The sequence below is a fragment of the Oncorhynchus nerka genome, linkage group LG9a (genome assembly GCF_034236695.1).
Source record: "Oncorhynchus nerka isolate Pitt River linkage group LG9a, Oner_Uvic_2.0, whole genome shotgun sequence".
In the NCBI taxonomy this organism is placed as follows: domain Eukaryota; kingdom Metazoa; phylum Chordata; class Actinopteri; order Salmoniformes; family Salmonidae; genus Oncorhynchus; species Oncorhynchus nerka.
The window spans coordinates 47525465-47552709 of NC_088404.1; the positions used below are offsets into that span (position 1 = coordinate 47525465).

At 43.4% G+C, this 27245-nt stretch overlaps 1 protein-coding gene across 2 annotated transcripts in view; it reads left to right on the plus strand.

The window, feature by feature from the left end:
* LOC115134433 (protein Wnt-7b-like) overlaps positions 1-20811 on the plus strand; it is a 33503-nt gene extending 12692 nt beyond the window's left edge. For both annotated transcript variants that reach the window (XM_029668390.2, XM_029668389.2), the window contains exons 3-4: positions 12748-13019; positions 18654-20811. In XM_029668390.2, the coding sequence (XP_029524250.1) occupies positions 12748-13019; positions 18654-19133 (752 nt within the window). In that variant the 3' untranslated portion in view covers positions 19134-20811. The remainder of the gene's footprint in view (positions 1-12747; positions 13020-18653) is intronic.
* Positions 20812-27245: the final 6434 nt, after the last annotated feature.

The following is a 27245-nucleotide window of genomic DNA, read 5'->3' on the forward strand; positions in this document are numbered from 1 at the left end:
TTTAGACTTAAACAGGTGACTCACAAGCAAAATGGTGTACATTTTTGCCACTGGTCAGATGCAGAAGATTCTTCTCAATTTTCTATGTGTTTATTTAAAGGAATGCTGTGCCTGTGCACAGAGCATGCATTTTCTGCAGTATTTTTGGCAAATGTTATGCTAATATCAGACCGCAGCATAAATGTATAAAATCAGTGATGAGTTGGTTCGGTTTGTCTCTCGTTCCACAATGGAGGTTGTTTTCATGAAAATCATGATTTTCTACAAGTTGCTTATGCATCTGTACATTGACAACTCTTGGAAGGAGTGCTATCGGCTATCATCAGTTTAAAGGATTCCACTGTTATACTGTGATGTACTATATGAGATTGAGCTGTCGTAGGCTAGCTAAGCTCAAATAAATAATGTCTTTATTGGCGATTCAGTCCAAATGAATTCATTGCCATGTAATGTCTCCCAATTATGTCACATTATTTCCTGTGGTCCTTTTAATGAGATAAGATGCTATCATTGAAGTAGCAATACATTTCAGGTGTAGATTTGTTATTCTCGGTCATTTGCGGGTTTCAGTGCCAACAAAGAAAGTATAGCTTTGTCTCATGTACTGTAATATAGCTGAAGGTCACAATTGCAGGACAACTAAAGACTCCAATTATAAATGAATTGGTAAGATCTCCTTCCTTTTCTCAGAATCACTTCGTAATTTGTGGTGAAACTGTATCTTAAAAGAATGCAAACACAGACAGTATCGCCATAGAACCTGATCCTAATTATGAGTGACTATCCTCCCAAACCTAACAATGTATTTAAATGCACTGCTATGATCAAAACATACACATATGGTTTAATTTATGCATGTGTTGCATGATTTCATCCAACTTTACGAAATTAAAGGAAAGGCATTTTGGGATATTCATTGTGACCAGCTGAAGTTTTCTACAACCACTCATTTTTTCATTTAAATGGGAAAGTCAAATACAAATTCGAAAATAAACACATTCCCTTCAAATATAAACTTGTGGGAACCCCCCCCAAGGCATTCTAAATGTAAAAGAGCATAGAGAGCCGGTCAGAAAATGTCAGCCTTTGCAAAGTAAACACTATATATTAGTCATTGAATCCCAGGAAGGAGTGACTATACATTATCATATGATAGTGGTCATCTATTTTTTTTCCTACGTTTATTGGCTTGTCTTCCCTCCCCATATTTGACATCCAACATGACTGGTGGGGAGTGAAATGTAGTAATTAAATTCTTGCTAGAATAATGATTTGATGCCCCATCTGATTGCACAAGTCTCTGCTGACACACAGCTCGTAAGCGAACACATTCCATTCCACAGCCAAGGGTTTAACCAACCCATCCTTGTTTAATGTAGAGAGGAAAAACACATTTTTTAAGACTGTAAGAGCAACGTAAGTGGCTGCTTTGACACCGATGAACTCTCCCAAAATATCATTCATCACTTCAGTAGTACACAACTACCGAGCCCATTCCTTTTAACTTCACTATTTATAATAATATATGCCATTTTGCAGACACTTTTATCCAAAGCAACTTACAGCAATGTGTGCATCCATTTTTACCTATTTGTGGCCCCGGGAATCGAACCCACAACCCTGTCAGTGAAAGCACTATGCTGCACTAACTGAGCAATACTGGACCACTCTCCTCTTCCTGTTGGCTATATTACTCTCAAGCAAATGATTGTAATCAAAGCTGATATGCTATCAGACTTTCTACAGCGTTATCATGGAAAGATGAGAACGCTGTAGAACTTGATTTAATGTGCAACGTAAAGCCCGCACGGCGCTCAGTAAACAGAGACAACCATATAGCCAAGTAACTCATGTCATGTGGATAACCCTGTGCAGATGATGCGTGCATTGTGCTATGCGAGACTGGTGGCGAATAAAATACCTATGTTTGGAGCCATCATCATGTGGGTAGGCCTAATCCGCTGGCCACGGAGGCCAGGGGAAACAGAATGGGGCGAGGAACTTCTGATGGAAACATGTAGAATGTGTATCACCATCTGTAGGCTTTATCAGGGTCATTGGAGTTGATCATTGGAGTTGATCATTAGAGTTTATCACATTGGAGTTGATCATTGGAGTTGATCATTAGAGTTGATCATTAGAGTTGATCACATTAGAGTTGACCATTAGAGTTGGTCACATTATAGTTGATCATTGGAGCTGATCATTGGAGTTGATCATTAGACTTGATCATTGGAGTTGATCATTAGAATTTATCACATTAGAGTTGGTCATTGGAGTTGGTCATTGGAGTTGATCATTATAGTTTTTCACTTTAGAGTTGATCATTGGAGTTGATCATTGGAGTTGATCATTGGATTTGATCATTGGATTTGATCATTAGAGTTGATCATTGGAGTTGATCATTTGAGTTGATCATTGGATTTGATCATTTGAGTTGATCATTGGAGTTTGTCATTAATAGTTGATCATTGGAGTTGATCATTGGATTTGATTATTAGAGTTGATCATTAGAGTTGATCAGGTACTGTGCTGTTATGTGGTGAGTCTGGCTGTGTTCCACTACAGTGTGGGCTGTATCTGTAGCCTTCATCGGGTACAGTAGTCGGTGGGTGTGGGTTGACCTTCGGAGAGTGGGTTAGTCCCCAAGGCATGGCAAAGGTTGATATGTGTATCACCATCTGTAGGCTTTATCAGGGTCATCAGGATCTCTTCCGCCTTAGACACTGGGCAGTGTTTTCCATAATGCGTTTGTTGCCTAGGCAGGCCTCACCTCCTACGTCGGGGAACCAGTTGTGTCTGGTCCCCACGGCTGCTCTCTCTCTCCACCTACCCCTCTCCCCCTCTCTCTCAGACAGCATGGGGGTCCACTCTCACCTACAGAGTATACTGTTTGCTGACAGGAGCTGCGTGTCCCGGCCTGCCCTACCCCTCGGCCCCCGGGGGCCTGATGCCGTGGGCCGGAGTCGGTGGATAACCCGCGTGGTGTTATCGTCCGCTGGGATCTGTGTCCGTCTGTGTCCGCCTGTGTCCGTCTGTGTCCGCCTGTGTCCGCCTGTGTCCGCCTGTGTCCGTCTGGCCGCCAGACGCAGGGGAACAGGATGTGAGAGGATCAACTGTAATCTCAAAGCGCGCTTTGTTCCACACAATCCCAGCACGGACTGTATCCACTACACGCAAGTCGGCAGAGCACATTTACATGTGCCAACAATCACAGCACTATTGAACATTAAAGAGAGTTGATTGAGAGACAGATACGGAGAGGTTTTGGAGGTGGAAAATGTTCAAGAGGCTTTAACCCCTTATCGAGGTGACAATATGAAAATGGGAGACTTTGCATGTTGTTAATGTCAGGACGATCAGATATCCTCTGAGACTCCAGTGAGTGATTGAGTTACAGTTTAACCAGTACATTGGATATCTAGGCAGCGTACTACTTAACAGTTGACACACAAACAAGATGCCAATCATTCAAATGGACTAGAACCTCTAACAATGACATCAAATGAATGACTTTCTGAGTTGCTCAATTAGATGAGGTCTTGAACTGTCCCGACTCATTACGGGATTTTCCGTTCAAGTCTTTTTAATGGATTTTGGCACGTTTTTTTTGGGCAGAGTCATCATTGTGTCAGAATCTTTATCTTCACCTCGGGGAAGATAGATGGGAGAAGTGCGGGCACATGAACAGTGTTCCAACTGTAGGTCTTAGAGAGGGAGATTGGTTGGCATCCCAGTATTTAAAACCATTACGCCCCGAATGCACTCACATTGTTTTTCAGTTCTAACTAACACTTAACTCGCTCTCTCTTCGTCATCGTCCTATGGACCAGAACTTAAGACTTATTCCGCCTGCCTGAGTGTGTGACTCCCACAGCATTACAGTATATATACGCGCTTTGCAATGTGAGTGTATTCAGTATGTACTTCTGGTAAAACAATATTACTTTATTGTACAGGAACATGGCTGCACTAATTCCTCTAGCTGCAAACCTCACGGACCACAACTTTGTCTATAATTTGCTCAGAGCATATGTTCATAGCAACGGTACATAAAGCGGAACGAAAAACAGTAGTACAGAGTGCATTAGTCAGCTCGGGGAGAGAGAGATAGAGAGAGAGAGCAAAAGTGAGAGAGAAGGAAAGAAAGAAAGAAAGAAAGAAAGAGAGAAATTGGTTGGTATACAAAGCAAGGGTTTTCCTCTACTGGGGCCCTGGAGAGAGGGGGGAAGTAACAGCACCATGTATGTACAGTGGGATGTACAGTGTGGAGTACATACATGTATGGCATAAACTTCTTGGGTTATCATTGGAAACACTGATTTAGTATTAGTATTTAGTTGCCTTTCCTTTTTTCGGGATAATGCTCAACCCTTTTCCTAGTGGCACTCTGACTCTCTGAAACCGCAATGCCTTTTCATGCCTGTGTGGTTGCAGTTGAATTGCAAACACAAGCAAACACAAACCACACTGCCTAACTGCAGCACCTTGTGGCTACCAGCAGGTGCCACCTTTTTTCTTTGTTCCAAGTCAATGATTACATGTGTGCTGTACATTATGGGCTCTCAGTCTGTGCTTTAACAGATTACTTCAAACTAGAACTATATAGAACTGTCCTCCTCAACTGTAATGCTTCCATGCTGTAAGCAAGACACTCTTCATCTCTCCTCCTCCAACTCCTCTCCCTCTCTGAGTGCATTTAGAGACAGGGGCCTTCCTCTCCGGCAGCCAAGGCCTCCCCCCCTCTTTTACAGGCGCTTGGCTTGTGTGTAGAGGCCACTGGTCTGCACTGCTGAGCTTAGTGTGTGTGTGTGTGTGTGTGTGTATGTGTGTGTGTGTGTGTGTGTGTGTGTGCGTGCGCGTGCATGTGTGCAAGGCTATATCGATGTATCTGTATCTGTCTGTGTGTATGTGTGTGCGTGCGTGAGTGTGTGTGTGTTCTTGATTCCGTCCGGGGCCCACTCCCCTCTCCCCAGCTCCTCCTCCTCTCTCTTTATCCCTATGCCCCGCCCCAGAGCAGTGATTAAGTCATTTGTGTGCTCTGTGACTCTCTGTCTGACCCACTGAGGTATAAAGAACTGGAGACCGCGTCCAAGATGTCCGACCGTTGTTGTCAACGTAATCTACTCACGTTCACATATGCCGATTCATGGACCGTCTATGTCCAGGTTGCATCCGGTTTATGCAGCCCAACTTTACATGTGCATACAGGGGCTGCGGCCCAAACGTGAATTAGACAGCCCTCGGACCTCAACCCTCAGCCCTTGAATGATGTTTGCCATCGTCACGACCGAGTGTACCTTAAATGTCCCTTGCCCAAGCGAGGGAGTGATGATCGGTGGGAATCTTGTTGAGCCTAAAAACAACCAATCTGAAGCTATTGATGTACCTAGCAAGCTAACATAGCTAGCTAGCACTCCTGTCAGGTAGCTGGCTAGCTAGTTTTATGGTCTTTTATTCCAGAATTCCAAAAATATGTTTATGAAGTCACTTTGAGCATCATATCTCCATTTGCCACCGCTAAAATAAATGTCATCTATAGATTTTTGTCTCACGTGCCGAAAATGCAGCGTGTTGATTCAATTTGACACTTTGCAGCCACTGGAGTTTGACATGTGACTACAGTTTGCTTTGAATTGTTGGTCTCATCAACCCCAGAAGTGATTAAAGTTGTTCACTCTCGCCCTCGAGCTAATTTGAGGGCCGATTGAGAAACTTTTGTGAATTGGACCGCCACATAAGATGTCAATCAAACTGCATCCAGTTTCGACCGGGATTCTCCTGAGGGAAAGTGGCTAGCGCGAGGGCTGAGGGGGTAAAAATAACACGATTGGACCGCAACCAGGGAGGGGAGCGACGATGTCATCACGTCATCCAAAAACATGGCAGACATTGGATGAATATAAAATGTTAATGATGGGGGGGATAATCATCCTCAGCGACAATTATTTGAATAATTAAATGGATGTTTTGTGCACATAGGTAATGTCTAAAGTGTCTTATTAGGAATTTTCCGGTCTGACTTCTCTAGGTGGCCACCTATAGAAATTCTTTCTGAACCCGGGACTCAGTTAAACTGCAGTACAAGACTGAAGGAGCAGTCGATGCTTCTATAGACCAGAACCCTGGCCCCTTGGTCTGATCCCCTGTCCCCCATCACGTACACAGCACCAAACAAACACAGGCTCTAAAGAGGAAGCACATTGCCAGTCCATAGCACAGCGATGGTTAGTTGTAGTGTTTCCAGGCAGCACAGTGTCCAGACCAGAAGCTCACCAGAGGGCCAGGGGTTGGCAGTAACCTCAGTACTTGTGAACCAACTGTGGTTTCTACGGCGACTGTCCCCAATGTGTCATTTCTGTGTCCCTTTGTGTCCTATTTTCCTCCCTTGTCAACAAAATCAACAAAGGCCAAATGCTTACTTACGAGCCCTTAACCAACAATGCAGTTAAAAAAAATACTGATAAGAATAAGAAATACAAGTAACAAGTAATTAAAGAGCAGCAGTAAAATAACAATAGCGGGACATTATTCAGGGGGTACTTGTACAGAGTCAATGTGTGGGGGCACCGGTTAGTTGAGGGAGCAAGTACATGTAGGTAGAGTTATTAAAGTGACTATGCATAGATGATAACAACAGAGAGTAGCAGCGGTGTAATAGGGGGAGGGGGGCGACACGGCAATTTAGGTGTTCAGGAGTCTTATGGCTTGGGGGTAGAAGCTGTTTAAAAGCCTCCTGGACCTAGACTTGCTGCTTCGATACCGCTTGCCGTGCGGTAGCAGAGAGAACAATCTATGACCAGGGTGGCAGGAGTCTTTGACAATTTTCAGGGCCTTCCTCTGACTCCGCCTGGTATAGAGGTCCTGGATGGCAGGAAGCTTGACCCCAGTGATGTACTGGGCCGTTCGCACTACCATCTGTAGTGCCTTGCGGGTTGAGGCCGAGCAGTTGCCATACCAGGCAGTGATGCAACCAGCCAGGATGCTCTCGATGGCGCAGCTGTGGAACCTTTTGAGGATCTGAGGACCCATGGCAAATCTTTTCAGTCTCCCCAGGAGGAATAGATTTTGTCGTGCCCTCTTCACGACTGTCAAGTAACTTGAAGCTCTCAACCTGCTCCACTGCAGCCCCGTCGATGAGAATGGAGGCGTGCTCAGTCCTCGTTTTCCTGTAGTCCACAATCATCTCCTTTGTCACCAGGAGAGCTTTGCTAGTGTAGCCTAGCACTGTCTGCAGTGTCTGTACTCTCTCCGGCTGTATAACTCCATTGCTGTGTCATGTGAAATGTTTGTGGTGCACTCGCCTCCGGTTTAAACACAGATTGATGTAAAAGCGTCCTGCTACCACATACAGAAATGTTTGGGTTCATTTGATACGGCAAGACATGACAAACAAGCAGAGGCCAGGCAGTGGTCCGCTTATGCGAAGGCCACACTCTCACACCCACTCCATACAAGGTGTATTCCTCCATACAGGGTGTAGCGAGCCATCCTGTATCGCCCTGGGATGTTGACTGGTACCTGCTCTCAGGGAAGAGCTTGTGCCTTCCTTCTCTTTATGGCCCTGGGATGTTGACTGGTACCTGCACTCAGGGAAGAGCTTGTGCCTTCCTTCTCTTTATGGCCCTGGGATGTTGACTGGTACCTGCTCTCAGGGAAGAGCTTGTGCCTTCCTTCTCTTTATGGCCCCGGGATGTTGACTGGTACCTGCACTCAGGGAAAAGCTTGTGCCTTCCTTCTCTTTATGGCCCCGGGATGTTGGCTGGTACCTGCTCTCAGGGAAGAGCTTGTGCCTTCCTTCTCTTTATGGCCCCGGGATGTTGACTGGTACCTGCACTCAGGGAAAAGCTTGTGCCTTCCTTCTCTTTATGGCCCCGGGATGTTGACTGGTACCTGCACTCAGGGAAAAGCTTGTGCCTTCCTTCTCTTTATGGCCCCGGGATGTTGACTGGTACCTGCACTCAGGGAAAAGCTTGTGCCTTCCTTCTCTTCCTTAGTTTCCATCTTGGACACTGTCACAGACACTTGCCACTAAACTCCATTAAACATCTGGTTTAATATTCCCCTATTCTTCTCCCCAGACTGTTCCAAGTTCATTGAGGTTTTTCTGGTCAGTCCAATTTTCCACTGGCAGCAGAGAAGGCTATCCCAGGGTGGTTCTTCCTGGAATCCTGTCAGGACTCTGGGGCCTGCTGCCTCTTTAGCCTTTTTCTCTTTCATAAACCACATTCCTATTCATCAAGCGGGGTCTCCGTGTACACAACTCCCATTCATACTGTACATATATTTGAGCATCGCGCCCACAGCACAACAACACAGCGTTGAACGTCTGGCTTATCAATACAAAATAAATCACCTCACGGATCAATGATGAAACTTCATCACCAAGACTACTCCATCAAACCTTACACTCACTGATACTCTGAGACTCCAACACAGAAATGGAGCACCTGAAGGTTGCAGCATCAACCATCTCCTCCATGGAAGCAGTGCCAACACTTGTTGTTCTGCTAGCTAGTCCAAGCATCAAGCAGCTCCCTAGGGTCTTGGGTCTGCAAACATTCCTTGCACAGTTGTAAACAGTCTGATTCAAGACTACCAGTTGTGTGAATTAAAATGTGAATAAAGACATGCAAGCATGATGTTGACATCATTGTGTGATGGATAATGCTGATTCCCACAAACGGAGCTCCCGCATGTGCATAGGATTACTGCAGCAGAACAAAGTGGGTGCTGCTTTCCTACCATTTTCTCTCGTTACTAGACTAAGCCCTCTTAGCGTTGGCTGGCAGTTCCGTGCAGGGCCATAACTACATATGAGGACACCGAGGTTTGGACCTCAGTAAAAAATATATTTAAAAAATAGAGAAAATATACATTTTTACACATCTAAATTTTGCTCCCAGCGTCGATCAAAGCTCAGAACACTTATACTCATGATCTACTGACTTCTGATTGCGCCTGCCTCTTTGCGAATGAGTGAGACACGAAACAAACTACCCCAACTACCTCAAATGTCTCCGGGCTCAAGTTGGCAACTAGAGACGCTGCTGACAGTGTGTTTGCGAGATGCTGGACAAAAGTCCATTTTAAAACCGACCCACGACTTCTGTGTACAGACATCCACCAAACAAAACTGCCTCTCGGAGAACGAGTCCACAACTGGTAAATAGTAATTTATATGTCAGTCAGTCAGGTGGCTAGCTGCCGTAGAGACTTCTATGGTAGTAACATTTAAGGGCTCTGGCTAGTATTACTTAGCCAGCTAGAAGGAAGAACTAAGCAGCTAACATTAACCAGAGCCTACCTCAGCAGAAGCAAAAAAAATGGCTACTAAGTACTCATAATAACTTTGCTTTACAGAGAGTAGATTACTGAGACAGACAGTGATGTGGCGCTCATTGGTGAGGCTGAGGCAGACTGCAATGCATGCAGGAGGAAGCACAGGAAACAGAGAGAGAGAGAAGCAAGCAGAGAGGGAGGTTTGTATAGTGGCTCCTAAACTGGGGGTCAGTCCCCATGTGGGGTCCCCTGAGAAAATCTGTACTAATCTTATCAAACAGGTTAGTAACTTAAAAAAAAAATATATATATATATATATATATATGTTTCAATATGAACATCTCGACATGCAATCAAAATGCAAACAATACAGTTCAAAAGTTGTGATGACCTTTTCGTTTATATCGGTGGTTGTTCATCTTATCTCGATCACCCACTGCAGTTCATAGTTTATCCACCTTTTGTTTTTACCACTACATCACTGATATTAATACAGAATCGTAAGTAATATTGTAATCATTCGTGTTAAAGTGATAAAACGATCATCTGTGTGCTCCGTTGACGTCTGTTTGTGCGGAGCTTGATCAGTGTTGCCTAGGAATAGACACACGTGAACACCATGCAATTTGAGCAAAGAGATATCTATGCAAAGATTTGATGATTTTATGCAATTCATCATTACAACCGACTGAACAGTTGCTGATGCTACGTGTCAGTGTGAATCACATCTCATATTTCCCCTCTTTCAGGGGTATAACATTACAATTGTATAAGTAATAGGTTATGTGTTTGTAGATCGACTGAGGTGAATGAACCAAGGTGATAATGGCGGGGGTAAATTTCGCTTGTTTTTCCTGTTTTCCAAATAGCATTTTAAAGTTGTTTCATTGTATAGATATGCAGTAAATGAACTTCAACATTCAAAAACAAATCCTGGGACCTCACTAAAACTCAAACCCTGGTTCCAGAGCCAACAGGGGGTGTCAACCAATACCAGCCCACCCAATCATCATCGTTTTCCCCATGAGCAGTTTTAGTGCAGGCAGAATGGCCCCAGAAACAGGCCTGCATCTATGGCACAGGGAACCACCCTTCCTACGCTGGAAACTCCCGTATCCATTCTGTTTTTACCATCACACTGCCCCGCGTGTGTGTGTTCGGTGTGTGTGTGTATTCTGAGTATGTGTGTCTTTGTGTGTGTCTGTGCACATGTGACGTTGTGTGTGCGATTCTGTGTGTGTTTCAGTGTGTGTGACTGTGTGCGTGAGGTGGGGATAGCTCAGCAACAAGATCTCACGGTTTGACCCGTTTTAATTCACATTCTGATGTTTAAACATGTTTCTCCAAGCGTCAAATTTCAAAGTGTTTTAAACATCCCAGATTGCTCCTCCTACTCCACATCATTTCAAATAGTTAGGTTAAGGGTTACAGTTTTTGGATTAAAACATTAAGTTTAGGCATTCATTCCCGAATGGTTAAGTTAAGGGTAAGGTTTGCGATATGGTTAATACCCCAAAATGCAAAACCAGTGTCTACCACTCTGATTGAACACACATATTCACAAATTGGGGGTGGGAACATTGTGGTGATTTTCAGGTGGACATGTAACAACACCCTGAGTGCATCGGACACAAACAAAAACGTCAATACAAATGTAACAGCACAACAAAATAGACAAACACGTTTGTGGAATCTATTTCCCCACAAGTTCATCTGACTCTGGGGAAATAGATAAAAGGTCCTCATTGCCAAAATCCCAAAGTATCCCTTTAAACCCAAACCTACTTGATGGTAATAGTGCTCACCGTTGCCCCTAGTGGCCAGTTTTGAAGGCAATTCCCGACGTCCTCAGGACATGCACAGACATCCAATTTCGAAGTCAATCTGAGCTGTAAGTAACCACAAGCTGGCAGGTCACATCTCTGTTGATAACCAGGAAGGCTGGTGGTTGTGAGTCATTCCTCATACAGTACATACGGCAGGCCAGTGGGCAGGCAGTCCAGGTCATTAGCAATAGCAGCAGTCATGGCCGGGGCTAGCTCCTGCACGGACTAGCAGCCTCCACTAGCTGTGACCACAGTGTTTGGGGCTGTAAAATAAGGACAATTAAGCAGTGATTTTACGTCTAGTAAGTTTCTAAACTGTAAAATATTTATTTGCTTAGGCAAATAACCTACCACTTTTCACGTTTGAGGTATGTCGTGTTTTTTTTCTGTAATTTGGCTAAATACATTGCAATATGGAGTGGCCACACGTTGCTGAACGTCAAGATATTTTCCCCTTCCCTCATGCTGGTAGCCTGGTACAGTAGGCCATGTGGACCAGACAGCAGAAAGTATACCGGACCGATCATAAAATCTCCTTGATATCTGAAATGCTTGATTAATAGTATTCACATGAAACAGAAGAAACGTTAGAGTAAGATGAAAACACAACCATGAGTTCTACAGTGTGCTTCCTGTGACGTTACAGGCAAAATATGTTACGTAAAAGAAACAGGAACAGCCATGGGTTTTTTTTTAAAGAAGAAAAGATCCCCCACTCCCCCTCATGAATGCTTAGAGGCCCACTAAAACACACTGGTTAGTCACCAGTAGCGTTTGTTCTCCCTCCGCCCTCTTTCTTTGAAGCGCAGATCCTCTCTACTCTCGCTCACATTAAGGACGGCTCAGGGGACACCTGGGTCACTGGCAGTGACAGCACAGCGCCCACGGACCCTTTTAGAGCACAGCAGTCTTTTAAAGGCACTGCCTACTGACCATGGGACAGCACTAGGGGATGCATACTTGAAAAGGGATGGTAGAACAAAACATCTGTGTTGACGGCCCTGAACAATAACTCTCATTGGAGGAAAGACTACATGTGTCACTTTTGCCTGTTGATTGTCCTCTGACCTTATGCGTACATGGCCTTAGCCTTTACCAGCAATACTGAAATCCTAACCACTGCAAACTGTACTGTCGACAGAGAGAACACCAGAGAGGGAAACCTTTGCTGCCAGGCTACTACAGACAGAGAGAGAGAGAGAGATAGCCAAGAAAAGGAAAGTAAGTGCACTAAGCAGCCAGGCAGACCTGCAGACCACAGCTGTAGTAATGTGGGCAGCAGTACAAGGTGCTCGAGGAGAGGAATTCAGCACTTTGGACAGCACCTAGCTAGAGTACTCTCCTCTCTCCACTCTGCCTGGAATCACAGCACCGCATACTTGGAGGCTGTGCTTAAGGACTTTGTGGTCTGCACTGTGACCACGTTACTAAGGTGCAGGAGGGGAAGGAGGGAGGGACGCAGGGGAGGTCTTGCCTGGAGGGTTATGCCGGATTTCCGTGTCTAGATCAAGTGGGAATAGAATACAAACGGGAGCAACGAGGTCACAGTTCACACCAGCTTCTATAGTGTTCAGTTGTCATCGTTGTAGTTCTACAACTATTTAACGACCTTACTCTCTCTCCCGTCTCCTCTTCTCAGGTAGCCGGGAGGCTGCATTCACGTACGCTATCACGGCCGCCGGCGTAGCCCACGCCATCACGGCGGCGTGTAGCCAGGGCAACCTGAGCCAGTGTGGCTGCGACCGGGAGAAGCAGGGTTACTATAATCAGGAGGAGGGCTGGAAGTGGGGAGGCTGCTCGGCGGACATCAAGTATGGCGTGGAGTTCTCCAGGAGGTTCGTAGACGCCCGTGAGATCAAGAAGACCACGCGCCGGCTGATGAACCTCCACAACAATGAGGCAGGGAGAAAGGTAAACACCCACATAGAAGAAATGCATCTTTGTCTTTTTAGTTTGGTGTCTGTGCGCATGCATCCATGTGTAAACACCCAGGCCTGAGAAAGAGTGGAAACCTACAGACTGGTGGCGGGAACCCCTGATTGGGTGACGTGCTGATTGACAAGTCCCAGTTAGCCTCTCAGCAGCTTGTTTTGCTTTAGCTCAATTACTGTTTTTTTCCCCTACCATAATGGGGTGTATTTTTCTCTAGGAGTGATCTGGCACACTTGGGCTATGTTTGTTTGCTATTAGTCATCTCAGAACACAGAACAACATGAACCATAAGGGAGGGAGGGAGGGAGGGAGGGAGGGAGACAGAGAGGTGAAGTGAGAGAGATGTAGAAAGAAGGAGTGAGAGAGCGCAAAAATGACATAAAGATGAGAGAGAGAGAGAGAGAGAGTGAAAGAAAGAAAGAGCGAGAGAGCCTGACTGCCTGCCTGTGCTTCTCTGGCATTCTGGTGACAAATGGATCTAATTAATAAGTTCAGGGTTTTATCGTGTGCTCGCTGCTTGCTAGGGAAGCGGAGTGCGGCCGGCCGCCAGCTGCCAGATGGAGTTCTGCCATGGCCCTCCATCCAGCCCTTTCATGGAATTATGAAGTGTAAAGTCAGGAACAGGATATTATTGCAGTTCTCTCAGCCGTACCAAAAACACAGCACTGCTATTTCACTGCACCCATTCTGTTTCTGAAAGCACAGCGACAATGGTGGAGTTAACGCATGCAGACTGATATGAGGGGATCGCGGTCAGGTGACCTGTCTGAGTCTGAGTTAGGCCTGGCAGAGGTTTGGTATGGATGATGGGATTCAATCAAACACACGCTGTGGAAACTGGAGTTGTGGGGGGAAAATGACTTTTTCTAGTGCAGTCTGTTGATTAACGAGACAAGAGGGAAACTCAACTAAACATATTTCCAGTTTGAATGGCTGCATTTTCACAGCACAGGAATAATGTCCTTTTCTTTAAGTGTTTGGGGTTTGATTGAAGCTGGCCCTAGACCATTTAACGAAATACTCTGGTGTCTAACAAGTTTGAGAGTCTACTACTCTACCACTACAAAGATCGCTTTGCATCTAGAACATTCCGACACAAACACTGTCGGCTCCAGTTCTGTAAATCCCAAATAAATACAGACAAACCCATGGAATTATTTAGTCTCTCTGGAAGTTTGACCAGATTCTTTTCGAGGAAATCTGGTCATATCTGACTAATTGGTAGCAGACAAGAGGTTTGACGGACACACTGTAAAGTAAATGTTTCCAACCATTCAGTCAGTCTGTTTCACATAGACAATCATTGTGGTTTGTGCCGACAGTATGTTTTTGGAAATCCTCATTCTGAATCACCATGTGTGATGAGATTCTTGGTTGACCCTCAAATCTTTTACCTTCTCCCCTCTCTTTCAATCAGATATCTGCTAATGAGGGATTTCAAATCACACACCGTATCAAGAGTAAGAGTCTAACGGCATGTATTAATCGATAACTCAGCGTACAACGTGTCTGATAGAAGTGTCTGTGAGTGTCTGATAGAAACGATGACTACTGCTGGCAAGGCATCGTGCCTGGAAAAAAAACGGCTCTGGAAAAATGCCCTGCCAACAAAACGGAACATCTTATACAACAAATACATGCTTGGTTCTTACAAGTAGAAGCGCCCAATTAGGTTGAAAGAGTCATGTTAAGAGTACTACAGAAGTGTTTATGTATTCCATGTCTCATACAAGAGCCACGGTCTCTTATTTCTCCATGACTTTACCCTCTCTGTTCTCTACAAAATACAGTTTGTACTGTAGTGGTGGAACGCAGTACTACAGTAGGTTACTGGAAGCCTGTTGTAGAACAAGGATTGTCTCATTCCTGACACTAAACTGCTGTGGACACCACACAATATTTCCCAGATGCCCTAGGATTAGGCATTTTAGTAGGAGTTCTCTACTACACTGTGTGCCACATGTTGGAGCTGAAGATGAGCTGGGTGAGGGCGTGGGGTAGGGGAAATTAACCAGTGCTAGTGCATTTCCAAAAGGATTCCGTTTCTGCTATTTGAACATGTCAGAGTGTTTTGATTCAAGATAAGAGACTTTGAAGTGTTGGTTTTGGAGGATCTGTTTAATTGCGACATCCAGTACTTCATGCATCGAGCTTGTTCATTTAAACACCATGCTTCTTTACTTAATAAACCAAACCATGCTCCCAGTGTACACCGTGATCCAGATGCAAACAGTTAATGGTCATCTGTCGAGGATGTCTGCCCAACGTATCTGCAACAAATAAAATAGCCGAATGATCCACATTTAACTCAAGTGTAATGGTGTATGGTTATATGAGATTTAGATTTATTTTCCTCTGCTTTTGATGTGGTGTTCAGGAAGGTAGGGATAATTACATGGTAGAATATGACCAGAAATGGCATTTTTCCTCGCTCTACGGCCCGTGAGGGGGTCTTATCTAGCCAGGGGGTGGTTTAAGTTAATAAAATATATTGAAAAAATACATATTGTTTTGAAAAAAAAATTGGTGGTGGAAAACAAACTCAATAGATTTTAAAATAACTAAAACCAACTCAAAATTGTGTAGTAATGATAATGGACCTACATTCATACAGTTTCTGGACTGTGTCCAGTTCACTAATAATCACCTAAATGAAAGCAAGACAGTCAGGGACAATAGAACATTTAAAAAAAACTATAGATATAGAACAATTTCTTCAGATTTTGATGGCGAGGGAATATAACATATTTTCAGTGCGGCCCTCCAGACCTCGTTGAAGACCGAATACGGCCCCCGGGCCAAATTGTTTTGACACCCCTGTTCTACGCTTAGCCAGGATGCAAATGTTTGACCCTTAGACGTAAGTGGATGTGGCACAACGCACAGAACAAACAACAAGTGTGAATTCAGATAAAATAAAACTCCCCATTCTATAACACAATATTAAGTCAAATACTTCCAAACAAATGTGTTTGGAATTCCACAGATCTGTCATTGTGGACATCCGTTTCCACTTACAGGGACCCCCTCCAAACAAAGAGGGCATTTACCAACCATCTGCTGCCAACTCTTGGTTATTCATTAATAGACCCAATATTGAACTCAAATAAATATGTCCTCTTCACTCAGATTGTCTCTTGGTCTTTCTCTAAAATATGTATATGTAACACTGAAGAGAAAACAAACTAGGAAAGCACTGGTGTGAACTGTGAAGCTGACGTTATATCAGAGAAATACCAGCATCCATAGAAACATGCCATCCAAACAGTGCTGCAAATACAACATAGACAACCGTTGTCTTTTTTGGCCATGCAACAGTGTGGTATGTTCCCAGACTTTTATTTAAATAATATTAAGTAAACTCTTATAAGGAGAGATGTTTAAACTTGATGGTTTCAAGTATTCAAGTATGATTACTATCTGAGTATGTCCTTTTAAAAATGTCAAGGAAGGCTGTAAAGCATTTTGTAAGTATCATTACATTTTCTCATACTTTTACCAAAAGCCCAATGGAGGATTGTTGGACAGAATCCTGTCACATTTCACCTTGCATTAGACGACTGTGTTTGGGAGGTCAGTACAGTGGCTTGCCAAAGTATTCACCCCCCTTGGCATTTTTCCTATTTTGTTGCCTTACAACCTGGAATTAAAATTAGATCTTTGCGGGATTTTTATCATTAGGATTTACATAATATGCCTACCACTTTGAAGATGCAACATACTTTTTATTGTGAAACAACCCAGAAATAAGAAAACTTCAACTATTCACCCCCCCCCCAAAATCAATACTTTGTAGAGCCACCTTTTTCAGCAATTACAGCTGCAAGTTTTTTTGGGGTATGTCTCTTGGCACATCTAGCCACTGGGATTTTTGCCCATTAAAAGGCAGAACTGCTCCAGCTCCTTCAAGTTGGATGGGTTTCGCTGTTGTTCAGCAATCTTTAAGTTATACCACAGAGTCTCAATTGGAATGAGGTCTGAGCTTTGACTAGACCATTCCAAGACATTTAAATGTTTCCCCTTGAACCACTCTAGTGTTGCTTTAGCAGTATGCTTAGGGTCATTGTCCTGCTGGAAGGTGAACCTCTGTCCCAGTTTCAAATCTTTGGAAGACTGGAAAAGGTTTCCCTCAAGGATTTCCCTGTATTTAGCGCCATCCATAATTTCTTCAATTCTGACCAGTTTCCCAGTCCCTGCCGATGAAAAACATCCCCACAACATTATGCTGCCACCACCATGCTTCACTGTGGGGATAGTGTTATCGAGGTGATGAGAGGTGTTGGGTTTGCGCCAGACATAGTGTTTTCCTTGATTGCCAAAAAGCTCAATTTTAGTCTCATCTGACCAGAGTACCACCTTCCATATATTTGGGGAGTCTCCCACATGCCTTTTGGCGAACACCGAACGTGTTTGCGTAATTGTTTTCTTTAAGCAATGTCTTTTTTCTGGACACTCTTCTATAAAGCCCAGCTCTGTGGAGTGTACGGCTTAACGTGGTCCTAAGGACAGATATTAAAATCTCCACTGTGGAGCTTTGCAGCTCTTTCAGGGTTATCTTTGGTCTCTTTGTTGCCTCTCTGATTAATGTCTTCCTTTCCTGGTCCATGCGTTTTGCTGGGCGGCCCTCTCTTGGCAGGTTTGTTGTGGTGACATGTTCTTTCAAATGATTAATAATGGATTTAATGGTGCTCCGTGGGATGTTCAAAGTTCCTGATCTTTTTTTATAACCCAACCCTGATCTGTTCTTCTCCACAACTTTGTCCCTGAGCTCTTTGGAGAGCTCCTTGGTCTTCATGGTGCCGCTTGCTTGGTGGTGCCCTTTGCTTATTGGTGTTGCAGACTCTGGGGCCTTTCAGAATAGGTATATATATATATATGTATATATATATATATATATATATATATATATATATAATGAGATCATGTGACAGATCACGTGACACTTAGATTGCACACAGGTGGACTTTATTTAACTAATTATGTGACTTCAGAAGGTAATTGGTTGCACCAGATCTTATTTAGGGGCTTCATAGCAAAGGGGGTGAATACATATGGCCGCACCATTTTTCAGTTTTTTATTTTGGGCGATTTAAAAAAAACAGGTTTCTTATTTTGTCTTACCAATTTTTACTATTTTTGTCCATTACATGAAATCCAGATAGAAATCCATTTAAATGACAGGTTGTAATGCAACAAAATAGGAAAAATCCCAAGGGGGTGAATACTTTTGAAAGGCACTGTAGTTATTGCCAAACACACTAAAATAGTATCCATTTGTTGGCTCAAGAGGTAATTAATTAGGAGTTTTGGTGCGGATAAAGGTGTGGTGGTTCAACAACATTTGAGAACAGCTTGGTCTTTTATTACAGACTCTGATCTTAAAATGATATTATACCAAGGGCCATCTTTTCTCACTGACCTTCTGTTGACTGTTTTTCCATCATTCATTTAGCAGAAGAGCTAGGAACCTCTTCACCCTGGCCTTGATTTCTGTTTCCACCCTAGTCAGGCCATTCCAGTATTTTAACGCTGGGCCTGCCACAGGAATGCAATGTAATGTCTTGTAACGCCATGTAACCTCTTACATCGCTCTCTTCCTGTGTGTCCATGCAGGTCCTGGAAGAGCGGATGAAGTTGGAGTGTAAGTGTCACGGCGTGTCGGGCTCCTGCACTACCAAGACTTGCTGGACGACCCTGCCCAAGTTCAGAGAGATCGGCTATATCCTGAAGGACAAGTACAACGAGGCGGTTCATGTGGAAGTGGTCCGGGCCAGCCGACTACGCCAGCCCACCTTCCTCAAGGTGAAGAAGACCCAGGGCTTCCGCAAGCCCATGGAGACCGACCTCGTCTACATTGAGAGGTCGCCCAACTACTGCGAGGAGGACGCGGCCACGGGGAGCGTGGGTACCCAGGGGAGGCTGTGTAACCGCACCTCGCCCCACACAGACGGCTGCGACCTCATGTGCTGCGGCCGGGGCTACAACACGCACCAGTACACCAAAGTGTGGCAGTGCAACTGTAAGTTCCAGTGGTGCTGCTTTGTCAAGTGCAACACGTGCAGCGAGAGGACGGAGGTGTTTACCTGCAAATAAAGGGGTTTGTCATAACGGACCTACAGTACGGTACTATGACGGGGAGGGGCGTAGCAGGACTAGTTGGATGAGGAGGAAGACCCCCAGAGGAAAGATAAATGGACATGTCTTGGAACAGGAACAATGAGACTTTACAATAAAAAAGGAATGGAATTTTTCATGTCAGCTCTTCATGGCATCGTTTTGCACAGCAGAATCAAAATTTGCTTTTCAAGAAAGTAAAGGCTAAATATCAATAGGTAATAATACTACCCCAAATCTTTGGCCGACTGAGACAAAATAATGTGTGCTCATGTAGTGATGTATTCAAAGTGACTCTAAAAGTTGGGACTACAGGAAACAAATAGTGCCTGGACGGGAACTGTGCATTGCACTCTGGGATTTGTAGATCTTTATTTCCCGGAATGGCTTCTAAATGGACCAGAAAGAGACTGGAGATGTGGTAGAAATTGACAGTAACTGTTGAGGGATGAGACTCTGAGAAAGAGTCATCTAAAAGTCTTCTAGTAAGAACTCTTTGGAGTTTTCTTTTGTTTTTCCACAGAGGGAGAGAGCAGAGGTGAATATTTTAGCCCCCAAACAGGAGGTGTTTTCTTTTTGGAGTTGTGTAGACATGAAGAACGCTGTGTTAGCGTGGTGCCTTGGGGCGCACCGAAAGCTGAGTCTCTATAGTAAGCCCTCTGCTGCCAACTGGAACAGAGTATGTCCGTTTTCCAGTCACACTGGAACTGTCTGTTTGAACACTGAAAATAAATGGTTTATTTATGTTATAGTATCTTAAAACAAAGCACTAACGGGTAGAAATGTCTTTTTTGTACTAAGTGTAAAAAATACTTTTTTTTTTGAAAACTCTGACTGAAGATTATGCGTGTCTTTTAGAAAATGGTACCCATCCCACTATCAATCCCCCTTTTTTCTAAAATGGTTCCATTGCTATTGGTGTGTTGACTACAACAACGACAAAAATCAACATTAAAGTGTATTTTACAAGTAGAATCAATCACGTTGGTTCTATTCTGCTGTAGCATAGCTTTTGTTTGCAGTCATTTATGAACCAGATGGTAGGCCTACATCCTGCCTGGGTTATGTTGCATTTTCAAGCAAAGACAGTAGAAAGAGCACTCCTTTCTTAACCGCAAAGATCCTTGCTCAATTAATTGAACGTGATATTGACATGTTGCCGCGTGTGTTGTCGAGATATGCCTCAAATGAAAATCATATCAACTCCAATTTGACTGAGTTTGAAGAAAAACAAGACTGAGAATCAAAGTGAGTGAAGGTCTGCTGGTCTCGAGGGGAAATGCAAGGCGTCAGCCAATGGCTTCATTCATTCACTGCATACAGAGCTGTGATCTCATTCTCATCTGTGTTCATTGGTTGCGGTTATACAAAAGTGTCCGGTTACATCAGGTTTCAGTGACGTAAAACATCAGAACACATCATTTTGGCACTTTATCATAATCGATCATACAGCTCCTCCTCTATTTTCTGTGTGTTTAAGCTTCATATGTTGATATGAGACCATTTGTTTTTCTGCTGATTTGAGACCACGACGACGCAAGGTTGACTTCTCAGACAGGCCAGTTTCTTTCTTGTTTCATTTTCTTGGTTTTTCATGAGATCGACAGATCTGTCATTGTGTGCACAGTGAATAATAAACGTTACAATTTAGGTGAAAGGTGCTGTTTTATTGTAGTGACGATGTAAAATTCAGTGCTTTCGTCGTTTTCAATGATGGTAATCAATGTTGGTGCTACTCAAATACAATAGTAGTTTAATTAACCGGATAGTCTGCTGACTAAAGCAAACTATTTAATGTCGCCTAGACGTGAAAGTTTATCAAATGAGTATGTGTTCTAATATTGATGAAAACCACTGCAGCCTGTTACTATTTCAGGATACAGTATAAACTCACAAACAAGGGGATAAACATGTGAAAATGATCCGATTTATCTCTCAGATAGTTTCTCATCGCTGCACCCACATATTAGAACGACTAATCCTGGAGTTACTGATTAACATAACTGGAGTCAATTGTTTACTTTGCTATGTTTAAGTTCCCTACAATATCCAGAGAGTTATCTCAAACTTTTATGGCAGAAGACCATATATTGTTTGGGCCAAGTGCAAGTTGATTCACATAATATTGCTTGTCAGTGCTCATCTCAGTTGCCCATGACAACTGTTCCACCAAATATCCAAAGGGCTTATTATTTGGGCTCTGACTCCCTGCAATGGAACACATTTTAATATGTCTGGCCATTGTATGTAGAGATTTTAAGCCGCCATTGTCTATATAAAAAATGTCCCTTATTCAGAAGTTCCAACCACCGTGAATATGGCTATTGGCGTTGCGAAGGAAGCGTAAATCATTAAATATCATAAATAAATAAATCAACCAGCTTGCTAACTTTGACATTATTTTGTACACAGCACATGTTCATAATAATCTGTGGTTCGTCTGTCTTGATTACGGTGCGCACAAAACAAAAGTCAATTATCTCTCGCGGCCCATCGCTGAGTCAGTCGGTCACATGTGTGCAGCGAGTGGGAGAGCAAGTGGAAGAGAGAGTCTTTGGGGTTTCTAAAGCTTCATAGGGAGTTATTGTGTTGCCGTTTCTGGGTAATTGGGGTTGTCTGTCTTGGATTGTCAGAGCAGCATGTGAAGCCACATCTTCTCACTCTATCATTGAATAATCGGTCTAACTCAGTCACCATTTGTTGCACATGTTCTTGACTGCATGCCTGCTGTAGTCAATATATCACAATTTGATATGAGATACTATTAAATCAAAATCAAATCAAATGTTATTGGTCACATACACATATTAAGCAGATGTTATGGCGGGTGCAGCGAAATGCCTATAATTGATAGTGTTAGGGTAGCTACTCTAGAAATGTAGTTTACCAATCTACCAATTACTTCACACTGGAAGAAGTTAAGATACCCGTAAAGAAAGATATAGTTTACTTAACTAAAGTTACTTTGAAAAAGTAGTTCACGACATCCAAACGACTTTGTGAGAAATTGTCATAACTAAATCTTGGAAGTGTCATAGAATACAGATTGCAAGAACGGTTCTCTTTGCCGTCAGATGTTAACAGGGTAATTTAAACTATTAAACACTAACTGTATGTTTCCCGGGAGAATTAGGCAGATCTGATGCCGAAAAAGAAAGGAAATGGTTGCCTACTTCACACGTATTTGATTTCATTTTTGCAACAGAAAAAAGTAGTGTGTAGGAGTTCCAGTAGGTAGCGTGGCAAAAGAAAGTAGTGTGTAGGAGTTCCAGTAGGTAGCGTGGCAAAAGAAAGTAGTGTGTAGGAGTTCCAGTAGGTAGCGTGGCAAAAGAAAGTAGTGTGTAGGAGTTCCAGTAGGTAGCGTGGCAAAAGAAAGTAGTGTGTAGGAGTTCCAGTAGGTAGCGTGGCAAAAGAAAGTAGTGTGTAGGAGTTCCAGTAGGTAGCGTGGCAAATAAAAGTAATGAACTGCTGAAAACACTATCTAGATTTAGATGAACTACCACAAAGCTACTCCAAAATGTAGGTTATTACTAGTTGAACTACATGTAACTCACTATTACCCAACACTGATTATTGATATCAATAAGTACATTTCAAGTGTTATGGATGCCTTTACATGTTGATGGAGTACCTGTACAGTGATTACCTCAACTCTCTGTACCCTCGCCATACTCTCTGTGTTGGCAGCATTGGCCCCTAGAGTCACTAAATACTATAGGCCATTTAAGCAGACACTTTTATCAAAAGCTACTTTACAGTCATGCGTGCAGACATATGGGTGCCCTGGAAATCGAACCCACAACCCTGGCGGTGCAAGCGCCACTCTCTACCAAGTGAGCCACACAGGACCACAAGTGGGAAATTGGAGCTCCATGCAAATGACCTGTGCTGAATAAGAAGTGCCTCATTTTCCCTCTTGCTTTTTGGACACAAACGAGTGTCATTCTTTTGTGAGTGTGTTTTTCTAGATGGATGGAACAAGGATGTGCATGTGCAGTCGGAAACAGCAAGTGAGAGAGAGTGTGGGGATACTGTTAAGGAAGTACAACATTGGGTCAAGGGTAGCAGCTCTGTGGAGGAGAGAAATTGGTGTGAATCGCATTTGTATTGTCTTTTCATGAACTGAAATTCTTGTGTCCTCTAATAGTTAATAGTCAAATCCACTTAAGATCAGATCAAAAAGTAAGATAAAAAACGAATAGCCCACTCGTCTTTGAACCAATTCATTTGTTGGTACTTGTTAGTTCCCTTGTTGGTACTTGTTAGTTCCCTTGTTGGTACTTGTTAGTTCCCTTGTTGGTATTTGTTAGTTCCCTTGTTGGTTGTTGATGGTTAATTTGAATGTTGAATGGATTCTAATATGGACTCTGAAAGTCAGTCACCCAGACTTGGGTTTGTCTACTTAGCCCAGCTTGAAATTAGCATTTGAGGAACTGAAAATGTCATTTTCTAAATATCCATTTACAGATTGATGGAGTAATTTGGATGAATGTTGCATTTAAAATTGAGAACTTGATGTAACAAATTAGTTATCAAATCAAATAGTTTTTGTCACATGCTTTGTAAGCAACAGGTGTAAACGAACAGTGCAATGCTTACTTAGGGGCCCTTCCCAACAATACAGAGTGAAATAATAGAATAATATCACAAGGAATGAATTGATAACTTGGCTCTATACACAGGATACCAGTACAGAGTCAATGTGCAAGGGTACGAGGTAAATGAGGTAGATATGTACATATAGGTAGGGATAAAGTGACTAGGCAACAGGATAGATAATAAACAGTAGCAGCAGCATATGTGATGAGTACAATGAGTTAGTGCAAAAAGGGTTCAATGCAGATAGTCCGGGAAGCTTATTGGTTAACTATTTAACCAACTATTTAGCAGTCTTATGGCTTGTGGGTAGAAGCTGTTTTGGGTCCTGTTGGCTCCAGACGGTACTACTTGTTGTGCGGTTGCAGAGGGAACAGTCTATGATTTGGGTAGCTGGAAAATCTACAATTTTTTAGGGCCTTCCTCTGACAATTCCTGGTATAGAGGTCCTGGATGGCAGGGAGTTCAGCCTCTGTGGTGTACTAAGCCCTACCCTCTGTAGCGCCTTGCGATCGGATGCCAAGCAGTTTCCATACCAAGCGGTGATGCAGCCAGTCAAGATGCTCTCGATGGTGCAGGTGTAGAACTGTTTGAGGAATCTTTTCAGCCTCCTGAGAGGGAAGAGGCGTTGTCGTGCTTTCTTCACGACTGTGTTGATGTGTGTGTACCATGTTCATTCCTTAGTGAAGTGGACACCGAGGAACTTGAAGCTCTCGACCCGCTCCACTACAGCCACGTCGATGTGGATGGAGGCATGTTCGACCCTTTGCTTCCTGTAGTCCACGATCAGCTCCTTCATCTTGCGTTGAGGGAGAGGTTGTTGTCGTGGCACCACACTGACAGGTCACTGACCTCCTCCCTTTAGGCTCTCATCGTATTCTTTTATCAGGCTTACCACCGCTGTGTAGTCAGCAAACCTACTGATGGTGTTGGAGTCGTGCACGACCACGCAGTCGTGGGTGAACAGAGAGTACAGGAGGGGACTAAGCACGCACCCCTGAGGTGCCATCTGTTGACGGTCAGCGTGACGGATGTGTTGCTGCCTACCCTCACCATATGGGAGCAGACCGTCAGTTATCCCAGACATAACAAAAATAAACATGACATTTACTTGGGCCAAATTGAGATAAAAAACGAACTTACCAGAAAATTCCAATACATAAAAATGGTGTCAACATGACTATTTTTATACATGATTGTGAGTCATAATCAATATTTCCATGGTTGTTGTTGAGTTTTATGGTATATTTTACATGTGCTATATTTATATCTACTGCTTTAGAACAGACAAGTGTCCACCTTTATTTGTACATATTATGGATAAATTGATATAAAGACAATATTTATGAATAAGTCTATTACAGAACAGTGGAATATTTTGACCTTTGTACAAAATATACTCCAGAACGATCAGTTGTTTTTCAAAAGTACATTTTATCGAAAACAAATCTCATATATATATATATATTTTTTTTCATGATGTGAAAAGTATAAATGGTTGCTGTGTGTTAAACATCATTTTGATTCAGATCTTTTTATAAAAGGGCGCTACATACTGTGAAAAGAGCCATGCTACTTTATTCATTTGGTGGGCGCTCCCACTCGTTCTCCTGTATGTGAAAAGCATAACAGCCGAGCAGCAGAGCAGAAGTAAGATGTGTTTTGTTAGTTGTCTGAAACCCTGGGGACCGGAACCACATACGCTCCCCATACTATACCCTTGATGGAGAAAAATAAATCCATTTGTTTCTGAAAAACATTAAAAAAATATGAGATAGATAAACAGACTGCTGTGTGCGTGCCTTCTTGTAAAGCAGCTATTGTTTAGTTGACAGAATCATTAGTTCATTGGGTTATATTCTGCAAGCTAATGCATCTGGTCTAATTCACACTGGGAGAGCGCGACGTGTCTGCTTTTCCAAATCAGGGACCGGCCGGGGGAGAGAGAGTTGCAAAGTAACACAGCCATTGAAACAAGTGAGAATGGACACTGGTTGTATCTGCTCCCATGTATCTGTAACCAGCCCACATCTATGGTCATGATTAAGCGTTTAGAGAGGGGACAAACAAGAGGGGGAGGTCCGATCCGATGTACACCATTTTGGCAAGAGAAGCGGATCCTTTAACTCAAAGATGGCGGAACATGTGTCCTAAATGGCACCCTATTCCCCATGGGGCCTGGTCGAAAGTAGTGCATTTTATAGGGAATAGGGTGCCATTTGGGATGCACACTGAGTCTAAAGAGCATAAGAGCCCAAAAGGCTGCCAAGTCTCATTTGAACCCAGTCAGATGCCACAGAGCAAAGGGAGGATGAAGAGAGGACAGGAAGCTGGACGCCCACCCTCGTGAGGTCCTGATCAAAACGAGGGAATGTTTTCGCTCCTTTTCTCTGAAAGTCTTTGCTGCTCAATGCCAAATGAAGTGCCTCCGCAGATTGACACTGCAGTGTTATCCTCCTTCAGCTGACAAACATCCTGATTCACTGCTGCTGGAAATGGGGCACCGTTACCACCTATGGTCTAATGGGCCTGAGCCAGAGGCACATGAACCAACTGTCAGCCTCAAGTATCAGACCAGCTCAGGCCTCAGGGAGGCCCTATGTAGAATAGATATGGGGTGGCCACTAAAGAGGTAACAAAGACACACTAGGCGGTCCTGCCTCACACAGAACTCCCGGAAAAACACCAGTCTAGATGCCAGGGTGTCCTGTCTTTTCCTTTAACATTTCTGAATTCACAAAAGCACTATAGATTCCTCTAGCTTGGCTCAGGGGATCTGACTCCACCCAGTCATTTGTAACTTCAGTGAAACAGAAGAGAACCTTTGGATCAGAGACCCGGCCCTTATAGATAAGACACAGCTGCAGCGAGGGAGAGAGGAGAGGGTGGCGAAAAATAAATTACCTCAAAACCAGGAGGAGGAGGAGGGGGGGGGAGTTAAAATCAAGGAGTCGTTGGAGTTGACGTTTGAGATTATCCAGGGATCCAGGGAGAAGAAAGGAAGGACTGTTGTCTTCCAGACACTGCACATCAATTACAGTGTGCCTGGGAGACACATAGAGGACATATGTAAAATTCCCTAGAGTGATGTATCATTCTAAGGCATTCTTCCCTGTCTTGTTTGTTATTCGAGGAACATGTTGGCTGTGGATGAGCTCATAAGAGTGTCTGAAGGCACTACCGGGCTGCTAAACCCCTCCGTCCTGGTGTGATAGCACACTGTAACAATGATTTGGGAAGTTTTACAGCATGCCATGCAATTTGATTGTGAGCTTAGTTTGACTTCAGTGTTTCTGTAAGAAAGGTAAATCAGCTGAAGTCCAAGGATCACCATTAGCTCAAAAAAAAAAAAATTCAGCTCTAAAATGCATGCTGTCCTATTATGTGATCTAAGAACACACCAAAACTCATGAAGTCTACTTGCGATAACTGGAATCAACAGGAAAAAAGGTACCTATTGGAGTGCAACAAAGATTGCAACAGTTCTAAAATCAA